A 12,913-nucleotide genomic window follows, 5' to 3' on the forward strand; every position below is an offset into this window, starting at 1 on the left:
TAACCTAATGAACTTTGTAGACCAGTGGTTCCCACCCTGTTGGAGCCCGTGGACCACAGAGGCAAAAATTGGAATCATTATGAACCACATGCAACCCCTCCTGTCCCCTGTACACAAAAAATACAGTGACATTTGTAATAATTAAAGAAAATTTATTAGAGATTTATTAGCTTTATTATTTATAGAGAAGATTTGTGTGTTATTGCTTTTGTTGTCAGCTATGGGCAGTCCATTCTCTGCCATCTCTGGTGGTCTGTGGGGGGAGCAATCACTTATCGAGACCTTGGAAGTGATCAAAGGTGCTCTTTTTTTCTCCACGACCTCACAGATCACTTCAGGGCAGGGGTGTCCAAAGTTTTTGGCAGGAGGGCCACATCATCTCTCTGACACTGTGACACAAAAGAATTAATTTACATTTAAAATTTGAATAAATTTGCATAAGTTTACATCAATGAATATATTAAAGATGAACTTATATGAATGAATGAAGGTCTTGCAATAGCTCAAGGACTATAAAAGGCCTTGCACAAAGTAAGGCTGGCCTTTCCTTTGCTGCTGCTACTGCATCACAGATGTGAAAAAGCAAGCAGTGGAGGGAGTCCTCATCCCACAGCTCACGCAGTTGTCAAACAGTCGCCCTCACGCTGAGAGCAGTTGTGACGGGCCAGTGTGGGCTCCAACAAATCTCTGGAGGGCCAGAGACTCATTGGAGACTGGGGGCTCCCTGAGGGCCACATTGAGAGGCCTCGAGGGCCGCAGTTGGCCCCAGGGCCGGGGTTTGGGCACCCCTGGACCAGGGGTTGGAAACCATTGTTGTAGGCAGTAAGAGTGCTGATACTGGTTGTGGAGTTCTCTGAAATATCCACCTTCCAAGCTGTGAAGGATTTTAAAAGTCAAAGCCATTACCTTGAATTGAGCATGAAAGCTGGTTGATTGCTGGTTGATTGCTAGTTTCTCTGGCTATTATATTTGAATTGTGCTGTTCCAGAACTGAAAGTTTAGGTACAGAAGTCTCAATTCTTCTGGTTACAGAGGCCTACAAAATTGAGGGTCAGAAAAGTTTTTCCCAAACTTTATGGTGGTTTGATATGAATTTGGGGTGCCAATTCCAAAAATGGCATCTGTTTTGCCCTATCACGTCTAGTTTTGGAGATATAGTATACTCTCATTAGTGAATGGTTCAAGCAACTTCCTCATGAGGAAACCTGCTATATCTCCAAAACTAGATGTGATAGGGCAAAACAGATGCCATTTTTGGAATCAGCACCCCGCATATACCCAGGAATTGTTGTAACGTTTAAGGAAGCAAAATATGTGTTGGCCTTTGTTATTAATTAGGCATGCACTTTTTTTGGATTGTCATCTGGACATTATGTTCATAGATCTTAGAATACCTATCGTATTACTGTAAAGGATTTGGGAATTCTGCAGATTATTTACAGATACTGTATGGAAGGGGAAGTTCCCCCTGAATATCTTTTAAAATGGCCTTTTTCTATTGGCCATCATAGGTTTTTTATACATTCTGTGTTTTAGTTATTACTACTTCATCTTGTATTATAGAAAAAAGAAATATGATCTCTGATCAGAAGGCTGCCTCTGGTTCTTGGGAAGCACTCACCGAAAAGGAGCGTGTTAGAAATAATTTTGTTTTGAAATATCAGTTTGTAATCTCATTTCTTTCTAATACGAATGTTAGTTTTTAATCTCCCTTTATGCAATTTCCATATGGCTCTTTGGCTTCTCTGATCCGGCATGCTTTGTGTTGGGTCATACTCAGAAGAAAAAATTTAAGACATGTGGTTTGGCTCAAGGTATTCATTCTCTTCTCCTCCGGTGGAATGCAGTAGGGAATAAATACGTATTGCAAACCACAGTTACTAATACAGAACAAATTTTTTGGTCCACTCCCTCCCTCTTCTTCCTTTTGAACCTGTCTCTGTTTTCATGTTTTTTCTTTTACTTTTGTATGCTCTGCTATTTAGCTCCTTCTCCCCTCCTTTGAGCTGCTGTTTGTGGACATGAAGTAGCTGATGTGATTTCTCAACATTGAAAACTGTATTTGCTTCAGATGCTTTATCAGATGAATTCCCTTAAGTCTAGTGTCACAGTCTGGGATAGCAATGAAGACTTATGAGCTGTGTCAGAAGGATTTAGGTTATTCTGGGTTTTCTACTCAGTGCACTGGGAATCTTAATGGTCTTAAGGAGTTCATGCTACAAACGTCTCTGAAAAACAGGTTTCATGCTAACCTATTTGCTATGAATTTATTATATGTCTAGGCTTCCCACCCTCTGCAATTAACCATACCAATCAACCACTTGAAAAGTTTTGCGTTGTCAGGAGGGATCTGTCTGAGACAGAGGTACACATTGCCATCAAACAGCCAACACTGAGAAGGGACCTGAAGATAACTTATTCCAGGTTTTGTCCAAAAGCAGAATCTTCTGTGTTAAACCTCATTTACAGCATGCCTTTGTTACATCCAGCATATGCACTGGCTAACTCATAGTATTATAATGCACTAAAAGCAGAAGGCCACAGCAGGCCATGTGTAACATGCCAGGGGTGTTTTGCCCAGTACAAGCAGCCCACATCTTACTTGCAATAGACTCACACAAATTCAGGTATACATGCTTAGGGCTCCCCCCTCCCCCCCCAAAAGGCAGATAGAAACAGCACTTTCAACAGTGCAGGCAACTCTGGCCACAATTCCACTTAACTCTGTTCATGCGTAAAGCAAGCCTGCCATGGGAGAATGAAGCTGCTGTTCTCTCAGTTCCTGAGTGTCTCTCATACTCTGCTTTTAGTTCATAAAGGGATAGTAGTATTTATTGACTTTAAGGGAGTTTTGACTGTGCATAATTTTGACTTTATGTGCTGATCTGTTACGCTGATCTTTCCGGGTAACATGCCTGTAAAGACTATGCCAACAGGCCTGTAGTCTTCTCTCAGGTCATTCTACCTTTCTCATATGTCAACCATAATGTGTGTTTTGCTGTTGCAGATCTGTTACAGATCTAAAGAAACTTTAAGTACATTTTGCATTAGCTACCCAGAAGGAGATATAACTGTTAAGCTAGCCATGCAAGATCACAATTCGTTTCTTAGCAGTTTGATTGCTGCAAAGATGCAAATAGTTCAAAAGTGGGGTCTGCCTGGCACATTTATTCTTTAGAAACATTAATGCCAGCACGTGGAAAAGATGAATTACTTCCACTTCCTCACAGGCTTCATTGACCAGTGCAATATCTCTTGATGATGACGACATCATGGCTGATCTGTGATCCTTTTTGGGCCCAACCCTATCCAACTTTCCATCACCGATGCAGCTGTGCCAACTGGGTATGCACTGCATCCTGTGGTGGTGGTGGGCCATTATGGAGGTCTCCTCAAAGCAACAGAACATTTGTTCCGGTACCTCACAGCAACATTGTAGCTGCATGAGCTCTGGAAAGTTGGATAGGTCTGGACTCTTGTTTCACTGGATCAGCTCAATTGGGCTGATTGAAATGCACTTTTGCAAATATATCTGTTAGTCCTTTTTTTATTTCCCTGGTGAATCAGTCAAGGATCTGTCTAGCCCAGCCTTCTGTTTCCATTGGTTCCTAGCCAGGTGCCTCTGGGTGTTCAAAGCAGGAAATGAAGGCCATTTACTTGTTGCTGTCTCCCAGTATCTCAGGGAATTTTGCCCCTGTAGTTGGAGGTCTTATTTAGCTATCATGGCTACTAGCTTTTGATAGGCTATTCTTGCATTTGTTAAACTCTCAAAACTTGATAAAATAACTTATCTTAACTTGATAAATAACTTGATAAATAACTTGATAAAATAACTTAGGAAAGAAGATGCAGCAATGACCTTAGATTTTTTCTTAAAAGATTTAAATTAATTCCAATGGGTACGAACTGCAAGAGAAGAGATTCTGATTGGATTCCCGACAGTAAGGGTGGTTCGGCAGTGGAACTGATTGCTAAGGGAGGTACTGGATTATCCCTCACTGGAAAGTTTCAAGTAGAGGCTCAACAATCACCTGCTGGAGATGTTCTAGGAGGATTTCCTGCTGCAGGCAGGGGGTTGGACTAGATGACCTCTTAGGTAGCTTCCAACTGTATGTTTCTATGATAATTCTTTAAAAAAAAAAAGGTTTGTAGCCTTCACCACATCTTTTTCTGTCTTTATTATTATTATTTTTTAGTTTTGAGATAATGTCACATTACACTGAAATTAGCAAGACTAATAGTCTTGTGATAACAGCTCCCTTCCTTTGTCTCCATTACAACCCAACTACTACTTTTCCAGCAAATACAAAGTCCATATATATTATGGTTTTGTTGTTTCTAATTGGGGTGTATCATCAGGAATGAAGTTAATATTTCCTGAACTTCCCTGGGTTCAACTTTTTTCACTGCCGCATTTCTTACAGTTGTGTTGGTAGCGATAATGCTTCCTGGCATCTCAGTGACTAGTGATTGCCATTTTCTTGCAGAAGGCAGAGCTCTGAGGCTGGGGAGCATTGCTAATTCTAGTTAACCTCAGTATGATGCTTCCTGAAGATGACCTGACAGTCATCAACTACGTGAGAGTTTATGAGCTTGTGAAGACTCTCCTTGAGTTCACAACATCTGTGAATGTGGCCAGTGGCCCCCGCTTCTGCTGCCATTGTGCTCCTAGCCCTGTTGCCAGTTTCCCTGTAGAAAGTGTTTGCCTGCAGTAACTAATGCTCTCCATGGAAAAAGATTTTTCTGTGGTTAGAGATGCTGGAGTGGGCAGGGCTAGGAGCTTGGTGGGGGATTATATGCAAATGTTATGAAACTTGGAGACTCTCGACAGCTGCATAATATGAGTTTTAGCCGCCCTGGGTCCCGTTAGGGAGAAGGGCGGGATAAAAATAAAGTTTTATTGTTATTTATTATTATTTTCTCTGTTTTACCACCTTGAAATTTGTTGAAATGCTCCTCCTACATCACTGCCTATGAATGGAGCACCAAAAAGGGGGGGGAGTTTTGACTCAACGCTAATTCAAGATTGTCATCATGGTATTGATGTCAATGGTAACATGTCATGGTAACATAGTCAATGTCAACTGAACTTGTAAAGTATTTTGTAATGCAGTAGTGTAAGCTTTTCTTCTCCTTTATCATAGGAGATAATACTGTACTGTATTATACTGTATTATACTGTATTACTGTATTATGTACTGTATTATACTGTAAACACTACTGTAATGCAGTAGTGTAAGCTTTTCTTCTCCTTCATCATAGGCCTAAATAGTCTTGAACCCAGGTTTGTGAAAGCACAAGCTGAGTTCCATTACCCACTGTGTCACCAAACCAAGAAATTGCTTAGCCTCCAAAATAGTTGTGTTCCCACAGGAAGCTATTTTGTAGAAATAGTGAAGGATTCTGAGTGATCTAATTTCACTGTGAATTTAAGGAGGATATATGTCTTGGGCACAGTAATTATGTATGTCTCGTCTTTGGAAGATTGCATCTGTAAAAACTCCCAATAAAAACAAGTTAGCTCGCTTCAGTAGAAAGCCTGTTAAATACTATGGCCCTTGCAGGAAAACTATCTGATGCATGGGGTAATCTTTCTAAACAGGACCAATGACAAAGGGAAATTCATTGTGTTTTGTTTTCAAGTACCTTTTGCTCTTTTATTTTTTAAATGTTGGTCATCTATGATACAAGCAACAGTTTATGTAGGAAATCCAGTCTTCTCAAAACTCTTTGCAAATGCTATGAAAGGTGCATGCATTTTCTTCTAGCTCAGATATCTCAATACCATATTACTTAAGGTTGATTGATACAGCCTAAGTTAGAAGCACAGGTTGCCAAATGCAAGTTGACCTCAGACATGTTTTACTCCTTGTTAGACCTGCAAATGGGAATCTTGTTCACAGGGCTAATCTACACAGGGCTGATCTGAGCCAACCTGAGGCTGTTCTACTTCAAAATGCAGACAGGGAGGCCTATGTTTAAAGTTTCTTCATGTCAAAAGTTCCTGCCTGTGGAAAGATTGAATGCCAGGGTCAGGCAGAAAAGCCAGCTTAGCTTTCTTGGTGATGTGCTTGTTTTCTTAGGTATCAAAAGAAGTAATTTAGAATTATTTAACTGAGAAGGAGCCAGCTTGAACAAAATCATCCTCCCATGTGTCCATCAGGGAACGCAAGGGCTCCATACAGAGTGCCCTCAGACCATACCTTGGGAACATACTGCTCTTTCTCAGGAATAGCAGTGAGCGACATAAGAATAAGTGGCCTAATGCTGTAGAAAGGAAATGAGGAAATGCCAGACAGAAATGGGTGGGCAAAAAGAAATGTAGTCCTGGGTTCACAGCAGAGGAATGGATAAGTGAGCAGCAGCATCTGGTGGTGATGAGAACATGCCGTTACGATAGTTTCTCTGTGCCTTTAATGTCAGCTTTTGTCTCACTCCATACTTCCTTTGCACTACTTTTCAAAATACCCTTCTCCATATGTTCCTTATTTACAAAAACAACAATTTCTGTACTTTCTCTCGATCTCTAATGTTGTTCTCTCCACCCATCTCTTCATTTTCTAACAACTGTTTCATTTTTTTACGAGCTTCCCTCCCAGTCAACAGATAGTAAATCTCTCGGCTGTCTTTCTTATGGCTCATTAAATGCTCCTTTTTCTTAACAAAAACAAAGGTATTGACTCTCACTGTGTCATATACTTCTGCTACTTCTACAGCATGCTGTCCTTTACAACCTCATAAGCGTTGCCTCTGACATCCAGAACTGTCCTCTGTTTTATGTGTGTTTATTTGAATGGAGCACAAACTTTGCATCTCTAACTTGCAGCTATTTGATTTTGACTCTGCAGCTTCCTTGTAGAGTATAGCCATGCACCATTCTTCTATTTCCAGGGTAATGCTAATTAAAATTAAGAACCTGCTGTTCTTATTTTTATTCTAAGACAAGTTGTGAAATGTGCGATTTCTGTTTGCTCAGATTTCTAGCCCACCCAGCACCCAAAAGAGAACAATAAAGTATCCAGTTAATAATGAACAGAGTAAATATCACCTTGCTTTGCTTTCTTTTAAAGGGATGTTTTTAATCAAATTTGCATCAAATTGTAAGAATGAAAAAGAAAATGTTCTTCCCACCTTTTCTGTCCACTATATCCCAAAGCATACTTACGGCCCAGTCCTATCCTTGTCTAGCCTGCATGATGCAGGGCCTCTGACACAGTGTTCATTACATCCTGCATCCCAGATTTTACTTACCTTCTTGCCCTTTGCCTGGTCCCCTATGAAACTCCTTAAAGCTATGCCAACTCTTTTGCTCTCATAGCTCTGAGGGGTCTTCGGAGGTTGTGTCTGGACCAGGACAAAGCTTTTGGATATGATGAGTACCACTGCCACAGAGATCCACCCGCATCCCACCTCTGATCCACCCCCATCCTGGCCTGATTTCCCAGCCCAATCCACCCCACCCCTACTGCCAGCAAAACCATGCTGGCAGCCAATCTGCAGGGTGCTGTCAGCAGCACATGGTATTCTGGGCCTTGCAGCAGCAGCACTCTGCAGACCAGCAGAGAGGTTGCCATGATGGTGTATCGCAGGGGTGCCCAAACCCCAGCCCCGGGGGCCACTTGCGGCCCTCAGGGACTCCCAATCCAGCCCGTGGGGAACCCCCAGTCTCCTATGAGTCTCTGACTCTCTGGAGACTTGCTGGAGCCCGTGCTGGCCTGACACAACTGCTCTCAGTATGAGAGCGACTGTTCAACCTCTCACGGGAGCTGTGGGATGAGGGCTTCCTCCACTACTTGCTGTTTCATGTTTGTGATGCTGCAGCAACAGCAAAGGAAAGGCCGGCCTTGCTTTGTACAAGGCCTTTTGTAGACCTTGAACTATTACAAGACCTTCATTCATTCTTGTAAGTTCCATTTCTAATAAATTCATTTATGTAAATTTATTCAAATTTTAAATGTAAATTAATTCTTTTCCCCCCGGTCCCCAACGCAGTGTCAGAGAGATGATGTGGCCCTCCTGCCAAAAAATGTAGACACCCTTGGTGTATTACACAGATAAGATCAGGTCATTAAAGTAGCCCAATGCCATATAATGTGCCATAAACAGAGTGCAGGAGGGGTCTGCTTGTTCCTAAGACAGGAATGGATCAGATGATGGGTTCATCTTGTTCAGCATACTGTCTGTAGCAGCAGCTGACCATTGGAAGCTGACAAGAGAGCAAGATGCCTTTTTGCCTTCTATGCCTTCTATGCCTTTTTGCCAAAAGTCCAGGAGCAGCTTTTTAGCATAGCTAAAACTATGCAAGTGAATTGGTAACTGGTAACCTGGTGCATCTGATTGGTAACCTGGATAGGAGACCACTGGGAGTTCCATATAAGAGCAGAATAAAAAGGGTGTGTATGGGGGGGGGGTAAATGATTTAATGGAAACTAGTAATCTAATTTACAGAAATTGATTTCTATGGCTGCTGCTGCTGCCTTTCAGTGACTGGCACTGAAGCAAACCTTATGTCTAAGTGGAAAAAAATAGCAATAGGATAAAATTTCCAGAGATAAGCCATGTCTTGTTATCTGTATGTATGAGAAAAATAGTGATGGCCAACCTTTGCAAATGCAGTTGACATTGTTTCTCTGCAGTACATTCAAAATTAGAACTGGGCAAGCAGTCTACCATACCCGTCACACAGTGAGTAATGAAGACCAGACATATAAATCTTTTTTTCTCCCTAATTGCTTTGTAGGTGGTCTTTGAGGCCTTGCATAATCTGGAGCCACGTGGTTATGTGGTTGGATGGATCATTGCTATCAGTTTGCTGGTGGGAATTCTCATCTTCCTGTTGTTGGCGGTGATGCTATGGAAGGTAAGTTATCTACCAGACACAATACAGACATAGCGATTAGCTCCAACCTTGGCATAAAATGCACATCTTTCTCTTTCAGTCTCTGGTATGTATTTAGTATCCATTAAGCTTAATGAGTAAACAGTCTTCTCCGTGGAGATCATGAAGTATCAGAAAACATTTTTGCATTCATTTGACTTATTGGAAGGAGGAAAAATCCATAATGAAAAGATGGTACTGAAATCTTGCTGTGAAGGACACAGAAGACACTTCCTCGCCCACTGCATTTTCATGTGATTTCCTGATTCCCGCTTGTATCAGCTTTCCTGATACAAGCTTGTACAATTAGCTTGTATAGTTGACACTTAAAACATGTACAGTTGGCACTTAAACCCTGTGACTTGCAGGGTATTTTAATATTGGAATTAATAATTTATAAAACAAGTACTGTCCTCATCAGGGTATATCTTATCATTATACATGATCATTTGGTCAAATATTTCAGAATTTCCTTTATTCTGACAGTTGTTCCAGCTCTTCATCACTTGTTTCATTGTTATGAACAATCTTTCTTTTTTTAATGTCATTGTGTTTGGGTCTATTTACATACCTCTTCTGTCCTGTCTACAAATCTGACTCACTCATCCACAACCCCTCCCCTTTCACCACTAGAGAAATTTCCTATCAAATAGAGACATTGTGAGCATTGTTGTAATTCTGCTTTGCCCCAGAGGGCAAATGTTCATCAGAGATCAGGAAAGGCCATATTGTACTTGCTTCCCTAAGTAGCAAGGAGAAAAAGGAAAGGGGTTTGAGGTTCCATCCTCATTTTCAGATCTTTTCTCTTTAATGGCTGTAAGGGAATTCCCCTTACCTCTCCATAAGCCTCCCTCTTTTGCAATGAGTCTCCTTGGACCTGCACCAGCTCTTTAGCTGGAGCAAGTCTGAGGAGAAAAGGGTGGCAGGGATGCTCAAAAAATCTTCTGCTCATTGCCTCATCTTTCAGTTTGGCATGCTTTCTCCGTTGTCCTGTAACTTTGTGGGGAAAGGTTTATGCAAGTTATAGTCTCCTGAGTTTGTGCAATGTGTCAGTGGGCAGTCGTTGCCTGAACTTTTAGCCTGAGTTTTTCAGGGCATCATTTCTCACCTGTTAGACAAAAGCACTCAGAAAAGGTAGGTTCCAAGCAGGCATGAATTTCTATCCCCTGCTGAAGTTTCCACATTCACATCTGTGGTGGTAGAGCCCAAAGGGCAGATCTCTCAAAAACAACTACATCACTGGTTGATAAGCCATACCTGAATGTGTAGACTGACTCAAGAAGCGTTGTTTGAGATAATGTGTGATAATGGGATAATTTTATTTTTTTAATGAGAACCCTTTCACACACTTGAAGTTGTGGTCCTCAAGTGATGAACTAGACTAGCTTATGTATGTAGCTGAATGAAGCAGTTTCTCTAGGCAGTGGGCTAGGAGGAGCAGTGACTTGGGTGCACCTTGTGTTTGTCTCCAACCTTCTCCAGCCTACCACCTGGCCAGGTGTTCACCTTCTGACCCCCCCCCCCACTAGCTACCATTGCAACGTTCTCTTCTCTTGCTCCCCTTTTGGAAATGGGAACATGCAATGTTCTCCTCTCTTGCTCCCCTTTTGGAAATGGGAACATGCATGAAGAAAACCATGGCAGTGGCTAGGCCAGAGGAGGATGGGGTCATTACCACAGTGATTTTTTTCTTTTTTTGGTCACTGAATTATCTTTGAAAAAGTGTTGCTGTTGGGGAAAAGATTGATGCAGCAACAGCAGGCCCTGTCTCCTTCTGCTTCCCATCTTTGTCTTGCTGGGCTGACTCTCCTTTCAGACAGGCCGGAGTGAGAGGTGGAAGAGGTGGAAGTCCTCTCTATTTAAGAAGCCTGTCTGAAACAAAGACCAGCTAGCCCAGCAAGAAAGAGGCTGTAACAGCAGCTCCTGATCTGGGTAGGTGAAGGAATGGAGGAGTAGACATGCATGCATGCATGTGCATGCAGGGGTGTGCACACCCCCAAAAGGGGACCAACAGGGATGCACCATGACTTTTGCATGCTACCAGCTAAAGCCAGGGTTAGGCCCAAAGAGAATGAAATTAGATATACTATCCCTTCCAAGCAGAATAAGACTTGCCATTAAAGGAAAGAAGGAGCCCCTCAGGCAGAGCCATAAACACATGAAGCTTAGTGCTTATGTTACACATGACAGTGCTCCCCATGTTGCATTGGCATATGTCACTTTAAGTTGGCCATAAGTTGGCTAATATGAGCACTAGTGATTTTGCTTTATGAAAAGCATCTGAGTGTGTAATGGATTCAGAAACAAGATTAATTAAGCACAATTGCTGCTTCATATAAATAGGAGTTTGGTCAAACTTTTCCCAGTCTTTGTAGTATTTTCATTTAACCTCCCCAAGTAATTGGGCTTTGTTGGTGGTCTATGTATATGATTTGCAAAGCCCAAGCATTCTCTGTAAGTGTGTGGGTAAACATTCTATCTGATCTTCAAATCTCGCCAGTGGTGACTCTGTGTACATCAAAATCCAGTTAGACATTCTAACTTTTATCTTGGCACCATATAAGCATATTTAATGCACTGGCAAGCAAGAAGTCCCTTTGTGGTGCAGCAAATCTTTAAAAATAACTAGTATTCTTAAGAACCCAAGCCAAGACACACTATATATGTCAACTTTAAAATTGCAAATAAGTATCTACGATTACCAGATTCTCAGACACATAAACTAAAACAGCAGATGTATTTTTTAACATAAATAATTTTTTCATAGGTTTATAGTTCAGATCTGAGGTATTCAATCTGTGCGTCCCGCCTCCCTAGTGAGGCATGGCTAGCCTCCAGGGGCGTTGTCAGGCATCTCGGGGAGAGAGGTGGCCGGCATCTGCTCTGCTGCTGAGCTCTGCTCAGCTCAGCTGCAGCCTCCTGACTTGCTGCTTTTCTGAGAATGAGGTGGGTGGGGCAGCGTGAGGTGAGCTGGGGAGGGTGTGTGAAACATGGTGGGGGGAGGTGGGAGAGAAGGCTGGCTGGGCTGGCAGAGGTGCCGCATCTCATCATGGAGCTCTCTCCATGTGCAACCTCGCCCCAAGGACTACATTTCCCAGGGTGCCCCTCGCCCTGGGCATCCTGGGATTGGTCAAGCCTGGAGGAGAGAAGAGTGTGGAGGTGCTGCATCCCATCAGCACAGGGCGCGCTCCTGGCAGGCTTCAAACTGGGAGGCAAGAGTAAGAACAGGCAGTGCTGCACTTTCCTCTGCTTGGGAAGAAAGGAGCTCTGCTCAGCTGCACATGCTGCCTCCTGACTTGCTGCTTTTCTGAGGCTGAGAACGAGGTGGGCAGGGCAGTGTGGGTTGGGGAGGGTGTTGGGAACATGGTAGGGAGAGGTGGGAGAGAAGGATGCTTGGGCAGTAGAGGAGGTGCTGCATCTCATCAGCACAGGGCGCACTCCTGACAGGCTTCAAACTGGAAGGGAAGCCTGACCTAGAGAGAGCAGTGAAGTGAAGCTCTTTCCTCTGCTTGGGAAGGAGGTAGCCCAGCCTGCTTTTGGGGGGGGGTGTCCAAATGCCCAGCCTGCATCCCTCCGTCTTGCCTGGGGGGAATAGGGGTGGCACCTGCATGTTGGGGTGTATGTGTGTGAGCATGTACTTTGGGGATGAGTTGTAATCTTGCTCTGTGTGGCTGCAATCCTAGTTGCATGTTCCTGGGAGTAAGGCCCATTGACTCAAATGGGACTTACTTCTGAGTAGACCTACCTAGGCTTGGAGTCTGTGTCAGGTTAACCAAGGATCCTCACTTTTCTCTTTTTCCTCCCCCTTCAAAAAAGAAGAAAAAAGCCACTCTTGATGGCTTTGTCTCCAAAAATGGATTAAAAAATAAAAACACCCATTCCTTTTCAGCCACCCCCCTTTTTCTTCCTGCCTCCTTTTGAGGGAGGGGGGTACTTCCCATGTTAGTTGCCAATATAAGACAAAAGGCACAATCCTAGCTAGGTCTACTCAGAAGTGAGTCCTATTGTGTTCAATGGGACTTACTCCCAGGAAAG

At 42.9% G+C, this 12,913-nt stretch overlaps 1 protein-coding gene across 1 annotated transcript in view; it reads left to right on the forward strand.

Annotated features, from left to right (window-relative positions):
• The window catches only part of ITGA9 (integrin subunit alpha 9), a 276,091-nt gene that overhangs the window by 245,741 nt on the left and 17,437 nt on the right, over positions 1–12,913 (forward strand). The window contains exon 27 of the mRNA XM_066627787.1: positions 8,741–8,860. Coding sequence (XP_066483884.1) covers positions 8,741–8,860 — 120 coding nt within the window. The remainder of the gene's footprint in view (positions 1–8,740; positions 8,861–12,913) is intronic.

Source organism: Tiliqua scincoides, chromosome 5, assembly GCF_035046505.1.
Source record: "Tiliqua scincoides isolate rTilSci1 chromosome 5, rTilSci1.hap2, whole genome shotgun sequence".
Taxonomy (NCBI): domain Eukaryota; kingdom Metazoa; phylum Chordata; class Lepidosauria; order Squamata; family Scincidae; genus Tiliqua; species Tiliqua scincoides.